Source organism: Streptopelia decaocto, assembly GCF_964273445.1.
Source record: "Streptopelia decaocto genome assembly, chromosome: 26".
In the NCBI taxonomy this organism is placed as follows: domain Eukaryota; kingdom Metazoa; phylum Chordata; class Aves; order Columbiformes; family Columbidae; genus Streptopelia; species Streptopelia decaocto.
In genome coordinates, this window is record NC_138681.1 from 2,782,121 (window position 1) to 2,799,728 (window position 17,608).

At 52.4% G+C, this 17,608-nt stretch overlaps 1 protein-coding gene across 1 annotated transcript; it reads left to right on the forward strand.

The window, feature by feature from the left end:
• Positions 1-14,971: 14,971 nt before the first annotated feature.
• On the forward strand, positions 14,972-15,886 carry LOC309450321 (olfactory receptor 14J1-like; the record flags this gene model as incomplete). Its single annotated transcript, XM_082073123.1, has 1 exon — positions 14,972-15,886. One exon carries the CDS (start codon positions 14,972-14,974, stop codon positions 15,884-15,886), a length of 915 nt encoding a protein of 304 aa, XP_081929249.1.
• Positions 15,887-17,608: the final 1,722 nt, after the last annotated feature.

Below are 17,608 nucleotides of genomic sequence, written 5' to 3' on the forward strand. Positions count from 1 at the left end.
TTGCTGCCTGTGGGTATGAGGACCTGTGCAAGGAGGAAAGACAGTTACATATTAGGGGTGACTTCTCTGGGGAAAATAAACAGGCTGTTTCACATGGAAAACCTCCTCCCTCGTGGAGGAATGTTTCCGCTCATTCTCTCTTTCTACTAAGTTTGAATAACAGTTCATCACAGTTTAAAATGCAGCATCGACAGCTAATTTCTATGAACACACCTCTGGGTCAAGACCCCGGTGTTGGTGTCAGAACAAAAACTGACCCACAGTTCCACCCCAACCCCAGAGAGCAAGAGCACCAGAGACAGGTGGAGAAACAGGGAAGGACACTGCAGTGCTACCAGAAAATAAAGCAAGGACAGAAAGGCAGACGGGCATGCTGTGGAACCTTCTCCTGACCCGGCTGTGCTGCTGCCACTCACATAATGACACTGGAGAGCAAGTACTTTTAGCACCTTGTTTGTGTAACACATTGCAGGAACCCTTCACCTGGAGGTCCAGCTGCTGAGGTGGAGACTCGTGACCTGGACCCCATGGCTTTGGGGCAGAGGGTCTGCTGGGGAGGAGAGGAGACCAGGGGTTGCACTGGGAAATGTGTCTGCACTGCAGGGGATTGCAGGGGATTCCTAAATCCCGTCCCTGGCATATCTGGTGGGAGCTCCTTCTCCCTGCTTATGTCTGTGCTGCCTGCAGCTGTGTGTCTGTCCCTGGTCTGCTCTCTGTCAGTGTCACAGACCCCGTCCCACCCGCTGTGTGCTCAGCTCTGTCCTGCTCACACCTCCTGGCACTGCCCAGGGGCAGCTCTGTGTGTGCAGGGGCTCAGGAGCAGCTCAGACAAGTCCTAACGAGAACTGGGGTCTCAGAGTCTTCTCCAAAGAGAGAAATAAATCCCCATCTCCACTGCACACCCAGAGGAGCAAGAGTGGAAAACTGAAAGCACAGACTCCTTCCCTGGCAGCTGTTCCTGTACTGATGTCCTTGTTCAGAAGGACCCTCTGCCATGTCTGTGGGCGCATCTGGAGCTCTGAGCAGCCCTGACCCACACAGCCCCTTCAACCCCACCAGCTCCCTGCCTGCCCTGCCGGGGGTCGCTCCTTCCCCCCACAGCTGCTGCCATGGGATCTCCCGGGCAGGCTGAGCGCTGACCCTGGCAGGCGGCAGAGTCCCTGCCCGGCACAGCCCTGGGGTGCAGGGACCCTGCTCTGCAGGACAGCCCTGGGCACCCCTGGGTGCTCACCCGGCTTCACAGTGTTCAACATGGCCTGACAAGAGCCCTGTCCTTACAGATCCCACCAGCTGTGCCTGTGCCAGTTTCAGGAGATGCCTCCAGGAGCTACAGCTGCACTGCCCTGCACCAGAGACTTACCATGGCAAGGGCTGCAAAGGTTTCTCCTCCAGTGAGCTCTCAGTCATCCTCCCAGTCCTGACCACCTTTAATCTCTCTGTGCCTTGCTCGTCTGCTGAGATCTCCAAGCAGAGCCCTCAGCCCTGCTGCGTGTGCAGAGGAGCTGCTCCTGGGCAGAGCTGTCTCTCTGCAGCGCTGCCGCTGCCATGAGCTCCCGGTGTCCCAGGAGCCCAGCCCAGCTCAGCAGCACAGGAGCAGCCCAAAGTGCTTTAATGACCCCTCTGGTGGGTTTGGTGCTGAGTCCATGAACTTCAGACCCTGGAGGAAGGTGATGAAACTTCTCAAGAAGTCAAAGTTAGAGTCAGACTCCAAAGTTTCTTGTACTATTAATGGGTCCCACTGAGGGAACCTACTGAGAAACAATATTCAGGTTTTGTTAGAGAAGAAAACTGGAGGCAGAGATGACAGGTCAGGAAAAGCAAAGTAAAGTTCTCTCTGATGCTGAGTAAACCTGGATGTGTTTCATTAACCAAAGGGCCAAGTCCTGACTCCCAGCCCTGAGAAGTCAGATCCTGTCCCTCCCACATTGCCCAGGGCCCTTCCTGGGACAGTGTGATGTGGGGCTGTGCAAGGCCAAGGGCAGGACTATGGTCCCACACCTCCCAGGTTCCTGGCTGGGGACAAGGAAGGTTTTGGAGCCATGTAAACCCAGTACAGGGTGACAGTGTGTTGGGTGTAACAAACTGCTGCATCATGGAGAAGAAATGGAAAAGATCTTCTGTCAGCAACCTGAGGAAATCACCAGTCAAAGAGCAGGTTCCCATGGGAAACTGTAATTGTTCTGACATTCACTGGCATGGCATATTTGCAGGTGCAGTTTCAAAGGATCTTGGGCCAATTTCTTAAAATGTCTGCTTGATGGGCAACAAAGGTGATTCTCACCTGGATTGGGATCTGGGAAACAAGGAAACCCTGGTGAGGGATGTGAACATCAGTGTCCACCTTGGCTGTCGTGAGCAGGACACAGTGGGGTCCCAGGCACCAGAGGGGAGGGAGGAAGGCCAACAGCAGAGCACAGGCTGGCGGGCTCCAGAGGAGAAGACTTTGACATACTGGGGGATGGTGGGCAAAGTGGTGACATGGAAGTAGATCTGAAGGGTGAAGGAGCTCAGGAAATCTGATAATCCTTACAGGACAGGCTGCTCCAAGCACAAGAATGATCTCTCCAAGTACCCATGAACAGAAGCATTTATCTCGTGAGACTGATTCTCTGAACTGATGGAGCTGCAGGGCACAAAGGCAGCACACAGGAGGTGGGAGCAGGGGAAGCTGCAAAGGAGGAATTTAGAAACCTTGTCCATGGATGTGGGGATGATACTAAAGCTGCCCTGGACTTGATACCTGTACCTGAAGGGCAGCAAGATGAGCTGACAGAGCTTCACTTGCAGTAAGAGAATAGACAGGGTGAACGTGGGCCTGCTGCTGAACTTTGTAAGAGTAGAATCAGATGGGACTGAGGTTCTTCATGGCTTCTTTGCCTCCATCTTCACCAGCAAGGTCTCCTGGGACTTTGTTCCTAAAGGCAGGAGTCTGGAGAACACCCAGCAGTGGATGGGGCTCAAGTCAGGGGTGACCTGAGCAAACTCAGACACCATTACAGAACAGGAGATGGGTCACTTGACCAGCTCCTGAACACAAGTATCGCTGTGCTGTGGCACCTGAGATTGCCAGGGACACCCACCTCTTGGTCCAGAGGAGTGTGACTCCTCTTGAGGTGTCCTGGCCTGTCTCCTCATTCACATGGTGATTTAGGCACCCACTTTTCCAATACATTCAGTCTTTATCAGGAGATGCAATACATCAACATGGACTGGAGGGTGCTGATACCACCTGTTCTGGAAAGGGAGGGAAGGGCGAGCAGGGAAGGAAATAGAAGAAATTTGGCTTAACTGCTATTTAATGTGGAAATGCTCTCTGTTTGGCTGTTCCTGAACTCTCTCTAATCATCCACACCCGACTTGAAGCCTTTAGGAAAATGATGCATAGAGCCTTGGCTTGTAAGAGCATTTTCGATGTTCATGAGCCCTCTGGTGCCATGATCCTGAACTGCAGCTACTGAAACAATGAACAAACTTCTAATGAAGTGAAAGGCAGAAGCAAACCCCAAGTTTCTGCCATGTCAGCCCTTGATGCTTGTTCATCACCAGAATGGCTGAGCCATGACCTCTGGGACCTGGTAGAACTTTCTCCAATGTTTTTCAAGGCTTTTCCTGTGGTCAGTGTGAGTGTTTTGTGCTTTGGGGTGGGATTTCTGTCAAGTGCTGTTGATTTAACTGCAAGGCTCTGGTTTTCTGTGGAGTTGGAAACACCTGTGAGATCCTCACAACTCATCCAGCTTCTTTCATACACCTGGCAATGGTCACCAGTCGCCTCAATGTCCCAGTCGCACACTTGCTTGAATCCCCTATTTGGATCCATAGCCCATCGCTCCAGGAGGTTCATGGATCCACCAGCTCATGGATGATTCCTGAGGACCATCCAAGTGTGGGCAGTGTAAGAGAGGAGCAGAGCAGGGTCAGCTCATGGGCCATGACTGAGCACAGCCACCCCAGCAGCAGCCGTTCCCCATCTCCCAGGCACAGCCATGCCCACAGCATGCAAATGGCACTGCCATACATGATTAGCCCAAGAGAGGCCTTTCTTCCTTCCATATTGCCAGGAAGATCTTCCTCCTGTTCCTCCTGCACCTGCAGACATCAACTGCTTTCCATTTCTGGGCTCAGACATGGCTGGAAGGGTTCACTGAAGCCATCACCATCTCATTGCTTCTCCCTGACATGCCCTGACCCTCTCCCACACCTACAATGGCCAATCACGGCTGCTCAGGCCTCTTGATCTTCAGAAGAGGCCTCGTGCTTCTTGGTTCTTCCTGGTGCTGCCTGGGGGCATCTTCCTGTCTGCAGGCTGGAAAACAGGACAGGTCAGACTAAGGCTGACGGGTCCAGCCAAGGTGATGCAGGTGCTGTGCACAGGCAGAGGGGTGGGGAAGGGATGTCATGAGCCTTCTGGCAGATGTACTGATCACTCAGAGTTGCAGTTCAGGAGTCTCAGTGACTTGTTTAAGCATGAGAGCTCATTTTCATCTTATCCTTTCCTGCACCCCCCACCCCTTGGGAGAGGAAACTGAAAAAACAGGCTCAGGAAAGCTCCCTATCTGTCTGGTAATCCTTGCATTGATCTTGTCATTGGGGCATCGCCTTACAAAAATCCTGCAGGTGATCTGGGGCTGTGAGGAGCACTGACCCACACAGCAGCCTCTCCACAGCAGAAGCACCTTTCCTGCCCTTATCGGGGATGCTCCTTCCCCCACAGCACCATGGGGGTCTCCCCCAGACAGGGACCCTGCTCTGCAGGACAGCCCTGGGCACCCCTGGGTGCTCCCCCTGCAGTCACCCTCAGCAGAAGATGTCATCATTCCCTGTTCCTCTGACAGTGTGGCAGGAAAGCCCTGCTCTGGAGTGTGTTCTTCTCCTCTACAACAGAGATACTGTAAGGGAGACCTGACAGATCCTGTAAATCATGGAATGTACCAGCTTAGGGTCTCCCTCCAGGAAATGCAGCTGCATTGTCCTACAGCCAGAGACTTACCGTGTTAGAACTGTGATTTGTCTCATTGAATCCTCAGAAACCAACCACCCCACATTGCTTTAATCTCTCTGTGCCTGGCTCCTGTGCCCTCGGTGCTGCAGGCAGAGCCCTCAGCCCTGCTGCGTGTGCAGAGGAGCTGCTCCTGGGCAGAGCTGTCTCTCTGCAGCGCTGCCGCTGCCATGAGCTCCCTGTGTCCCAGGAGCCCAGCCCAGCTCAGCAGCACAGGAGCAGCCCATGATGTCCCTTTCTCTGTCCCCTCTGGGCTCCTCCAGGTGTCCCTGGGCCTCCAGTGGCACAACTTTGAAGTTGAAGTAATCAGTGATGTTGATTCTCTCTCCTCTTTAGAGACATTTCTTTCCAGCATTGTATTTTTCATTTTAAAAAATGAATCGGTATGAGAATCATCTTTTCTTGTCCCACCATTAGACAGGAGACCAGGAATGTTACAGCAAAGGATCTAATATCTCCAGGCAGGGGGGAGGAATATCTTCAGTTGAATGCCTTTAGGTATTTTGTTCTGGTTTTACACTCCTAGGTCTAGAGAGACATTCATCAATCTCTGGCCATGTCACGTCTGTGCTCTGATTCAAAGCCTTTGCACACATGGGCTCTTGGACACTTGGTACCAGGTTTCTTGTGCAGGTCAGAGCTGGGCTGGTGCCACAGCTGGGGTGGCTCAGCCCAGATGTGAGGCAATGTCCTCAGCCAGGGACGTGACTGGGGGAGCTGGAGCTGTCAGTGCTGCAGACAGAGCTGTGACACGGATGGAATGAACTGCCAGGCAGGGTGGCAGAGTGAGTTCATCTGGTCTGCAAGGACAGCAGCCGCCAAGCACAGCAACAGTCCAGATCAGAACTCAGTCTAGACCTGTAAGGCAATTCAAGGCCCCATAATGAGCTGTTACTACTGCAGGAACAGTTAAAGGAGAAACAAAGACACTGTGTGGCCACTGATGAATTTAATAAGAGAAAGAGGTGAGAATCCCTGTGTCCTCTTGTCCTCCCTCTTCACCAGCAAGGTCTCCCAGGCCTCTGTGACTGGAGGCAGAACAAGCAGCAGTGGATGTGGATCAAGTCAGGGGTCACTGGAACTAACACAATCCTCTCCAGTCTATGGGACAGCAGGGGCAGCATCCCAGGAGCTGGGACAGCAGGACCATGTCACAGTGAGGCCACTCTCCACCATCTGTGAAAGCTCATGGAGACTGGGGGGACTCCCTGACCACTGGCAGCTCTCACACAGTGTGTGCACTTTTCAAAATGGCCAATGGGTGAGCAGGGGAACTAAGGGCTGTGCCCCAGAGCATGGCCACTGGGACCCCATTTCTGGGTGTCTGGAAGAGAAGGTGACGGGGTTTGCCCAGGGCAGGTTGTGCCTGTCCATCCTCTTTGCTTTCTGTGAGGAAAGGACAGGGTTGTGGATGTGGGGTAACAACGATGGTCTGATACGTGAATGTCACAAGGCATTCAGTGTCATCTCCTGTAGCATTATTGTGTCCAAGGTAGGATATTATGATCTGTGTCAGTGTGTAAATAGATGGGTAAAAAGCCAATTGACCAAGATGTGTCTGGATAAAGCCCTGAGGAATCAGGTCTGACCCTGCTGTGAGCAGGAGGTTGGTCAAGACACCTCCTGAGGTCCCATCCAGCCTGAATGACGCTGTCCTTCCTTCCCCTTCATGTTTTCAGTTTAGACAAAGTTCTCAGGTTCTCCCTGAGCACAAGAATAATTCACATGAGGTGCAGGGCTGCTTTACAAGGGCCCCCGACCAGTCCTGACCACAACTTTTCCATCCTTTCTCTTTTGCCCTGACCCAAGGTCTTCTTTTTGTTCTGTCCTAATGCCCTTCCAGAAAGAACAGCCCATGTTGTTAACCCTTTCAGAGCAGGTTGCTCAACAGGTGCCAGCATCCATGCACAAAGTCTGCACATCAGTCAGGCAGCAAATTCCTCATTATAGAAATGGAGATGAGGCTCTTGACCAGCTCCTTGCACCCAGATATCAGTGTGACATGTCTGCTGAGATGCCAGGGAACACCTAAAATCTACGTGAACGGTATGTGAGTCCTGGTTGGGTATCCTGGTTTGTCTCCTGACCCATGTGGTGCTTCAGGCTGTGAAGAGAATCAAAACCAGCCATTGGACTGGGGTAGTTCCATTTTACACGTGTCACACAGGGCAGATGAGGGAGCTCAGAACTCCAGACTCTGCTGCACGGTTGGGACTGCAGAGACTGGAAATGCAGGTGACAGTGTGTGTCAGTGCACACACATAAAGATTCTGGCTTCCTTTGGGCCTTTGCACTGACCTGGGATCTGTTCCTTGGCATCTTTGTCTCAAAAAGAAACTATTCCCCTACACCACCTCCACTGCACACCAGGATAAATAAATGAGAAAAGTTATGAAAGAAGGATGATTTTGGGGTAATTCTGTCCAAGAGTTGTAGTCTTTAAATGATTTAAAAAAAAAGTGAGAGAAAAATAATTGTTCTAAGAACTTCTTTCAAGACACAACTACTGAGGTGTAGTAGGTGTTTTCAAAAGCAAGAATGACTGTTAGGAATGAAATTAAAGAGCTTTAGTTCATCATCATCATCAGTGAGAATAAGGAGTTCCCTGTTACTGTTATCAGTGACAGCACCACTGTTCACAAACATCCTTCAGCCCATCTCCATTTTTCCTGGGCTCCAAAGCTCATCCTGCTCAGAGTTTGACAGGATTGCTGCAAACCCCTGTGACCCAAATCTCTACAACTGTCTCTGCTCAACAGCCTTTTACCCCAGGAAGGGGAAAACTGCCAATGCAGACACCAACCCAGTGCCCAACCTGCCTGGAGAGCCAGGACAGTTGTGCCACACAACAGCCGCCTCTGAGGTAACCTGGAGGTGATGGGATTGAAATGGTTTCAACCCAAATCAGAGAATCAGAGAATCATTTAGGCTGGAAAAGACCCTTAACAACATGGGGTCCAACCCTAAATCAAACACTGCCAAGTCCACCACTAAACCATGTCCCAAAGTGCCACATCTCCACGTCTTTTAAACCCCTCCAGCAATGGAAGCTCCAATCCTGAGCTGGCAGGACACCACTGGCTGCAGTTGGACACAAGATACTGGTCATGGCTGTGAGTTCAGCCCTCGCTGCAGAATGTCTCACACCCTCACTGAGGAGGGCAGGGGGCTGGGAGATGGGAGCACGTTTCAGTTTCCAGATCCCAGCACAGAGCCCAAACCATCCTGCCCTTGGACTCTGGATCCCATTTCCTGAGATGAAAAGCTGGTGGGCCTTCTGTGGATAATCATGTTAAAGGCATGAATAATCCTTCAAGTGTTTGTGTAATTTGTCTAGGAATGTCAGTTTTATATGCTTATATTTAAATATCTATAAAACAGTACTCTGCATCTGTGGTAGCTCCTCTGGCAATGACAATTAAATAGGCATTTGCACTATAAGGCTCCATACCCCATCCACAAGCACACATCTAAGTGGTTCAGATGACGGGTGGTCTGGCAAACGTCACCCTTTGTGTCCCCGGGTGATGGACACTGCTCATGTGCCTCTGCAGAGAGTGGCAGGAGCTGGATCCCCTTCTCGGGACAGACTCCTTCCAGGAGACACAGACACAGGGGAACTCATCGGGGCTTTATGGCATTTCACTGGCATCAGTTTTGACATATTGGGTGCTGTCCTGTGACTGCCCTTTCTGCACAAATCATCATAAAAAGACAACTATTTAGTGAGACATGGTCTCAAGAAGCTCGAGGCCTCTTCTGAAGAGCAGGAGGCCTGAGCAGCCGTGATTGGCCATTGTAGGTGTGGGAGAGGGTCAGGGCATGTCAGGGAGAAGCAATGAGATGGTGATGGCTTCAGTGAACCCTTCCAGCCATGTCTGAGCCCAGAAATGGAAAGCAGTTGATGTCTGCAGGTGGAGGAGGAACAGGAGGAAGATTTTCCTGGGAATATGAAGGAAGAAAGGCCTCTCTGGGCTAATCATGTATGGCAGTGCCATTTGCATGCTGTGGGCATGGCTGTTCCTGGGAGATGGGGAACGGCTGCTGCTGGGGTGGCTGTGCTCAGTCATGGCCCATGAGCTGACCCTGCTCTGCTCCTCTCTTACACTGCCCACACTTGGATGGTCCTCAGGAATCACCCATGAGCCTGGTGGATCCATGAACCTCCTGGAGTGATGGGTATGGATCCAAATAGGGGATTCAAGCAAGTGTGGGACTGGGACATTCAGGTGACTGGTGACCATTGCCAGGTGAATGAAAGAAGCTGGATGAGTTGTGAGGAACTCACAGGCATTTCCAACTCCACATTAAACCTGAGACTTGCAGATAAAGCAACAGCACTTGACATAAAACCCACCCCCAAAACACAAAACACTCACACTGACCACAGGAAAAGCCTTGAAAAACATTGGAGAAAAATCTACCAGGTCCCAGGGGTCAGGCCTCAGCCATTCTGGTGATGAACAAGCATCAAGGGCTGACATTGCATCAGAGCCACCTCCACATGGCCCTCACCACCTGGAACCAGCGTCTCCAAGTCTTTCCTTCACCAGCCTCCAGGGACAGGGACCTGCACTGGTTGTTTCCTTCACAGCTGTGTCAGTGATGGCCCTTCATGGGGTCCCAAACACCCTCAGAAACTTGGGGTTTGCTTCTGCCTTTCACTTCATTAGAGGTTTGTTCATTCTCTCAGTATCTGCAGTTCAGGATCATGGCACCAGAGGGCTCATTAATATCGAAAATGCTCTTACAAGCCAAGGCTCTGTGCAGCATTTTCCTAAAGGCTTCAAGTCTGGTGTGGATGTTTAGAGAGATTTTTGGAACAGTCAAACAGAGAGCATTTGCATAATAAATAGGAACAAAGCCAAATTTCTTCTATTTCATTCTCTGCTTGCCCTTCTCTCCCTTTCCAGAACAGGTGGTCTCAGCAGTGTGCTGTTCATACTGATCTGGAGCATCTCCTGATAAAGACTGAATATGTCAGAAAAGTGGGTGCCTAAATCACCATGTGAGTGAGGAGAGAGGCCAGGACAGCTCAAGAGGAGTCACACTCCTCTGCACCAAGAGGTGGGTGTTCCTGGCAATCTCAGGTGCCACAGCACAGAGATACTTGTGTTCAGGAGCTGGTCAAGTGCCCCATCTCCTGTTCTGTAATGGTGTCTGAGTTTGCTCAGGTCACCCCTGACTTGAGCCCCATCCACTGCTGGGTGTTCTCCAGACTCTGCCTTCAGGAGCAAAGTCCAGGAGACCTTGCTGGTGAAGATGGAGCCAAAGAAGCCATGAAGAACCTCAGTCCCATCTGATTCTACTCTTATGAAGTTCAGCAGCAGGCCCACGTTCACCCTGTCTATTCTTTCACTGCAAGTGAAGCTCTGTCAGCTCATCTTGCTGCCCTTCCCCTGCAGGTATCAAGTCCAGGGCAGTTTTGTCATCATCCCCACATCCATGGACAAGGTTTCTAAATTCCTCCTTTGCAGCTTCTCTTCCTCCCACCTCTGTGTGCTGCCTTTGTGCCCTGCAGCTCCATCAGTTCAGAGGAGCAGCCTCACCAGATAAATGCTTCTTCTCATGTGTGCTTAGGGAGATCATTCTTGTGCTTGGAGCAGCCTGTCCTGTAATGATTATCAGATTTCCTGAGCTCCTTCACCCTTCAGATCTACTTCCACTTTGTCTCCACTTTGCCCACCATCCCCCAGTATGTCCAAGTCTTCTCCTCTGGAGCCCGCCAGCCTGTGCTCTGCTGCTGGCCTTCCTCCCTCCCCTCTGGTGCCTGGGACCCCTCTGTGTCCTGGTCACAACAGCCAAGGTGGACACTGATGTTCACATCCCTGACCAGGGTTTCCTTGTTTCCCAGATCCCAATCCAGGTGAGCATCACCCTTGTTGCCCATCAAGCAGACATTTTAAGAAGTTGGCCCAAGATCTTTTGAAACTGCACCTGTAAATATGCCAGGCCAGTGAATGTCATAACAATTACAGTTTCCCATGGGAACCTGCTCTTTGACTGGTGATTTCCTCAGGTTGCTGACAGAAGATCTTTTCCAGTACTTCTCCATGATGCAGCAGTTTGTTACACCCAACACACTGTCACCCTGTACTGGGTTTACATGGCAAAGTCTGAGCGTGAGTGTGGGTGTGCTGCAGTTGTAACCTCTGAGAGGAAAACATGAGTTTCACTGACATCAGACAGAGGGGATTTCAACTGGCTCCAAGATGGACCCACTCCTTGCCAAATCTGAGCCACTCAGTGATGCTGCAGCACCTCTGGGATATTGTATTTGAGAAAGGGTAAAAAACGCTGCACAACAGCAGGTGGGAGAGAGGAGGGAGGAGATGGGAGAGAAAAGCTCTGCAGACACCAAGGTCATATCCCACAGGACCCAAGCAGGTCCCTCAGCAGCCAAATCCTGCTCTCCTGAAATCCTGCTCTTGGCCTTGTGATCATCTCCCAGGAGCCTCAGCTCCACTTTCCCATCCCTGACTGTTCCATCCTGACCAACTCTTTCTGGTTTGTAAGTGTGAAGTCCCACAGGGCACCTCACCCACTGACTCCTCAGTCATCGTGTCAGGAAGGTGTTGTCAATGGGTTCCAAACCCTCCTGGATGGCTGGTTCCTTGCAGATATTGGGATATCTCAGGTCTGCCATGAGGACACGGCCTGGAAACATGAGGCTTCTTTCATTTGTCCGAAGGAGGCCTCATCTCATTCCACTTCATGATCAATGGGCCTGTAGCTGATGTCCAGTCACCACAACACTGCCCATGTTGTTCTGCCCTCTCATGCTGACTCCTCAACGTTCAGCTGACATTGTCTGTCCCCAGGCAGAGCTCCACACATTCCTGCTGCTCTACCACATGAAGGAAAACATCAGAAACTCCAGACCTCTGGCATTATGAGTATCAGACACCCAAGACCACACTTTTTACCCAGGAGTTGATAGTTACATTTTCCTGAAATGCGTCATGATGTTATGTTGGGAGAGACACCCTCATGAGGATAAACCGTCTGTGTGCAAACATTAACAGCTGAGCAAATGGAGCTTCAGTCAAGGGGGAGTCCAGACCTTGTGAATATCTGGTGTTCGTCCATCAGAAATGTCTGAGTTTTGACAAGATGAAATGACGAGTTCTCAGTGGCCCTGAGGAGAAGGGCCTGGGCACTCCAAGGTCCCCACACCAGCCCGTGGTGCACGCTCACCATGAACAAGGCAGCTGCACACGGGGCTGCATGAGGAGGAGCGTGGGGACCCAGACACCTGCAGTTCTCATCCCAGTCGGTTCAGCACTGGTGTGACCCACACACACGGGTGTGTGCCAGTGTGCGGCTTCCCAGTTTGGAGCAGCAGGGAGGAACTGGAGAGTGCAGGGCTGTGCCAAGGCAGGTTCAGCACCTTGTGCACATGGTGTGGGGTGCTGAGGGACCTGGGCTGCTTTGGCCCAGCAGCGCTGGGGAGGCTGCAGCAGTACAGGAGTAGCCTGAGAGTGCTTGAAGGGCGGTTTCAGAGGTGTTGGAGGTTTCTGCATACTGGTAAAGAGCTTGAGAAAGAAATAATGGCCCAAAGTGCAGCTGGGGAGGTCCAGGCTGGACATGAGCAGAAAGGAATGTGATGGAAGGGCAGTGCTGTGGGGGAGCAGGTCAGCAGAGGGAGTCTGCATCAGCCCAAGGCTTTGTGCTTCAAGGAACAGCTGGGCAGGATGGAGAGAGCTCAGCAAAGGAAGGAAGATGCTCAGACAGGAGCAAGGTGGGGCAGCAGGGGGGATGTCTCCAGCCTGCAGGGACAGAGGTGCAGGGGATGGACAGCACAGGACAGGCTGTCGTGGAGATGATCAAGGGATGTAAAGAGGCTGAAAGCCCCACCAGACATGAGCTCCTTCTCCCCTTGGCCGTGGCTGTTGTCTGCACCTCTGATGCCTGTGAGGAGACACCTTGTCCTTGCAGCACAGGGGCCTCATGGCCTCCTTGTCCCCAGCCAGGAACCTGGGAGGTGTGGGACCATAGTCCTGCCCTTGGCCTTGCACAGCCCCACATCACACTGGCCCAGGAAGAGCCCTGGGCAACGTGGGAGGGACAGGATCTGATTTCCAAAGTGGCATCAAGGTTTAATCCTTTGGTTAATGAAACACATTCAGGTTTACTCAGCATCAGAGAGACCTTTACTTTGCTTTTCCTGACCTGTCACCACTGCCTCTAGTTTTCTGCTCTAACCAAACTCTGGGGTCAGTTCTTCAGTTGTGTCCCTCAGTGGGACCCATTAACATTACAAGAAACTTTGGAGTTTGCATCTGACTTTGACTTCTTGAAAAGTTTCATCAGCTTCCCCTCAGGGTCTGAGGTCCATGGACTCAGCACCAAACCCACCAGAGGGGTCATTAAAGCGCCTGGGGCTGCTCCTGTGCTGCTGAGCTGGGCTGGGCTCCTGGGACACAGGGAGCTCATGGCAGCGGCAGCGCTGCAGAGAGACAGCTCTGCCCAGGAGCAGCTCCTCTGCACACGCAGCAGGGCTGAGGGCTCTGCCTGGGGATCTCAGGAGACGAGCAAGGCAGAGAGAGATTAAAGGTGGTCAGGACTGGGAGGATGCTGAGAGCTCACTGGAGGAGAAACCTTTGCAGCCCTTGCCATGGTAAGTCTCTGGTGCAGGGCAGTGCAGCTGTAGCTCCTGGAGGCATCTCCTGAAACTGGCACAGGCACAGCTGGTGGGATCTGTAAGGACAGGGCTCTTGTCAGGCCATGTTGAACACTGTGAAGCCGGGTGAGCACCCAGGGGTGCCCAGGGCTGTCCTGCAGAGCAGGGTCCCTGCACCCCAGGGCTGTGCCGGGCAGGGACTCTGCCGCCTGCCAGGGTCAGCGCTCAGCCTGCCCGGGAGATCCCATGGCAGCAGCTGTGGGGGGAAGGAGCGACCCCCGGCAGGGCAGGCAGGGAGCTGGTGGGGTTGAAGGGGCTGTGTGGGTCAGGGCTGCTCAGAGCTCCAGATGCGCCCACAGACATGGCAGAGGGTCCTTCTGAACAAGGACATCGAGACAGGAACAGCTGCCAGGGAAGGAGTCTGTGCTTTCAGTTTTCCACTCTTGCTCCTCTGGGTGTGCAGTGGAGATGGGGATTTATTTCTCTCTTTGGAGAAGACTCTGAGACCCCAGTTCTCGTTAGGACTTGTCTGAGCTGCTCCTGAGCCCCTGCACACACAGAGCTGCCCCTGGGCAGTGCCAGGAGGTGTGAGCAGGACAGAGCTGAGCACACAGCGGGTGGGACGGGGTCTGTGACACTGACAGAGAGCAGACCAGGGACAGACACACAGCTGCAGGCAGCACAGACATGGGCAGGGAGAGTTAACTGCTACCAGAAATGCTGGGGATGGGATTTAGGAACCTCTCTCACATGCTCTCGACTGCAGAAACATTTCTCATTGCAACCCCTGGTCTCCTCTCCTCCCCAGCAGACCCTCTGCCCCAAAGCCATGGGGTCCATGTCATGAGTCTCCACCTCAGCAGCTGGACCTCCAGGTGAAGGGTTCCTGCAACATGGTACACAAAAAAGGTGCTAAAAGTACTTGCTCTCCAGTGTCATTATGTGAGTGACAGCAGCACAGCCGGGTCAGGAGAAGGTTCCACAGCATGCCCGTCTGCCTTTCTGTCCTTGCTTTATTTTCTGGTAGCACTGCAGTATCCTTCCCTGTTTCTCCACCTGTCCTTGCTGCTCTTGCTCTCTTGGGTTGGGTGTGAGTGCCGGTCACTTCTTGTTCTGACATCAACTCAGGGGGTCTTGGCCCAAAGGTATGTTCATGGAAACCAGATGCCCAAGCTGCATTTTAAACTGTGATGAACATTTTTTTCTCACTTGGTAGGAAGAGAGAATGAGCTGAAATATCAGGGAGGGGGTTTTCCATGAGAAACAGCATGTTTACATTCCTCAGAGAATTCTCCCCTAACTTGTCACTGCCTTTTCCTCCTTGCACAGGTCCTCATGCCCACAGGCAGCCAATGTCCAACAGCAGCTCCATCACCCAGTTCCTCCTCCTGCCGTTCACAGACACACGGGAGCTGCAGCTCTTGCACTTCTGGCTCTTCCTGGGCATCTACCTGGCTGCCCTCCTGGGCAACGGCCTCATCATCACCACCATAGCCTGGGACCAGCACCTGCACACCCCCATGTACTTCTTCCTGCTCAACCTCGCCCTCCTCGACCTGGGCTCCATCTCCACCATTGTCCCCAAGTCCATGGCCAATTCCCTCTGGGATGCCAGGGCCATCTCATACTTGGGATGTGCGACACAGCTCTTTTTGCTTCTCTTCTTGATCACAGCAGAGTATTGTCTCCTCACCATCATGTCGTACGACCGCTACGTTGCCATCTGCAAACCCCTGCACTACGGGACCCTCCTGGGCAGCAGAGCTTGTGTCCACATGGCAGCAGCTGCCTGGGCCACTGGGTTTCTCAATGCTCTGCTGCACACGGCCAATACATTTTCACTGCCCCTGTGCAAGGGCAATGCCCTGAGCCAGTTCTTCTGTGAAATCCCCCAGATCCTCAAGCTCTCCTGCTCACACTCCTACCTCAGGGAACTTGGGCTTCTTGTGCTTAGTGCCTGTTTAGTTTTCATGTGTTTTGTGTTCATTGTGGTGTCCTATGTGCAGATCTTGAGGGCCGTGCTGAGGATCCCCTCTGAGCAGGGACGGCACAAAGCCTTTTCCACCTGCCTCCCTCACCTGGCCGTGGTCTCCCTGTTCCTCAGCACTGTCATGTTTGCCTACCTGAAGCCCCCCTCCATCTCCTCCCCATCCCTGGACCTGGTGGTGTCTGTTCTGTACTCGGTGGTGCCTCCAGCAGTGAACCCCCTCATCTACAGCATGAGGAACCAGGAGCTCAAGGGCGCCCTGAGGAAACTCATATCTTAGTGTTTTTTGAAGCAATGAACTGCCCATCTGCTTCTACACAGGAGTTTTAATGTAGCTAATTACAGGTCCAGCCTGTCATCTGGATTTTCTGTTGTTATTAGTTGTTTTCTTATTGCGATGACATTTTTAGCCCCTTTCTAATCCACTGTCTGCTTTTCTGTTATAGCCACTGGCTGTTTAAATGAGAAACAGTACACTTCTTGACTCTAAACAAAATAAAGATTCCTGTAGTGACTTGTTTCTCACTATATACTTCCTGCAAGGCCTTTTTGCACATTCAGAGACAGTTCCTGTGATGGGTGAAGGGTAAAAGAGTCCATCCTGTCAGCCCTGCCAGGCAGCAGCAGCGCTTGTTCTTCCAGAGCTGTTCTGGTTGCACTCCCCACTCTCCTTCTCATCCCTGGTGTTGGTGCAAGGCCTGAGTGCTCTGGCAGCTTGGTCACCGTCCTGCTGTGTGTCAGTGCTGTGGGCGCAGGCAGGGACAGGCAATGGGCACTGCTGTGACAGAGCTGGCCCCAGAACAGCCTTTACAGATAGAAAGGTGATCTCCTATGGGCAGGGTGTGAAGGTTTAGCTCTTCTTAAAAAAATTCTCTCAGAATATGCCCAAGAAAGTGGTCACAGATTCAAACCCCAGTGTGCAGCTGAACAGCGTGTGTGTGCAGGGCTGGCACACAGCAGTGTCCTCTCCCAGCCAGGCTCCTGCCAGAGACCTGCAGGACCAGCAGAGCAGGGGCTGGGCTGTGCCCCTGTGCACTGGACACCCCAGGGAAGGAGCCTCAGGTCAGTCACCATGGACTGATCCCTCACAACCACCATTTCCAGCACTGGCTTCTCACCCACAGAGGCTGTTTTCTCTCCATGGATGGACACTCAATGAGTAGTTCAGCAGTCCATGTTTGCCTTGTACAGATGAGATGTGAGCACGCACATCATGTATGTGAGGTGACATGAACCTGAGTGAGCACAAACACCATCAACTATTCCTTTCCATTCCGTGAAGGCCTGTGGCAAAGATGAGGTCCTGAGATCAGTTCACATTGGGAGGAACAACCTGTGGGAAATCACCTGAATGCTGCACTGGGTTGTGCTTCCTTGAACTGAGCTCCCTGTGTCCATTCCTCATGACGTGGGACATGTCAGATGAGTGCAGAGCAGGTGACACAGCGCAGGGCTGAGGTGTCTCCCATCCTTTGGGAGCGGCAACAGGAGGCCAGAGGGACACTGTGACTCCTGCCTCTGTGTGTAAAAGGGACAGACTCTGTCTCTGAGCATCCCTGGGTGAACAAGGAGTCCTGAGACCAACTCAGATATGGATGCCTGACAGAACCTGACATTTCTGTGTGTGACTCCAGGAACAAACCCCACTGGATCAGTGAGATTCATCTCAGCTGCCTTGGACAGGATCATTTCAAGTGCTCCAGTCTGCTCTGTCACCCTTTCTTGTGATTCCAGATTGTGATCTCAGAAGTGCCATAGAAACCAGAGAAGTTCTGGGGGCCTTAGAAAACCCAGACCTCAAACCCATCTTCAAGAAGAGCAGGAATAGGAACTGGGATAACTACAGGCTGACCACCCTTCCTCCCTCCCTGGGAAGGGGATGGGACACGTCCTCCTGCAGCCATTTCCAGGAATTTGAAGGACAAGGAAGGGATTGCTGAACCCAAATGGACAGGGGAAAGAAAGGCATGTTGTGTACAGGGCGTTTGCAAGGCTCAGCCAT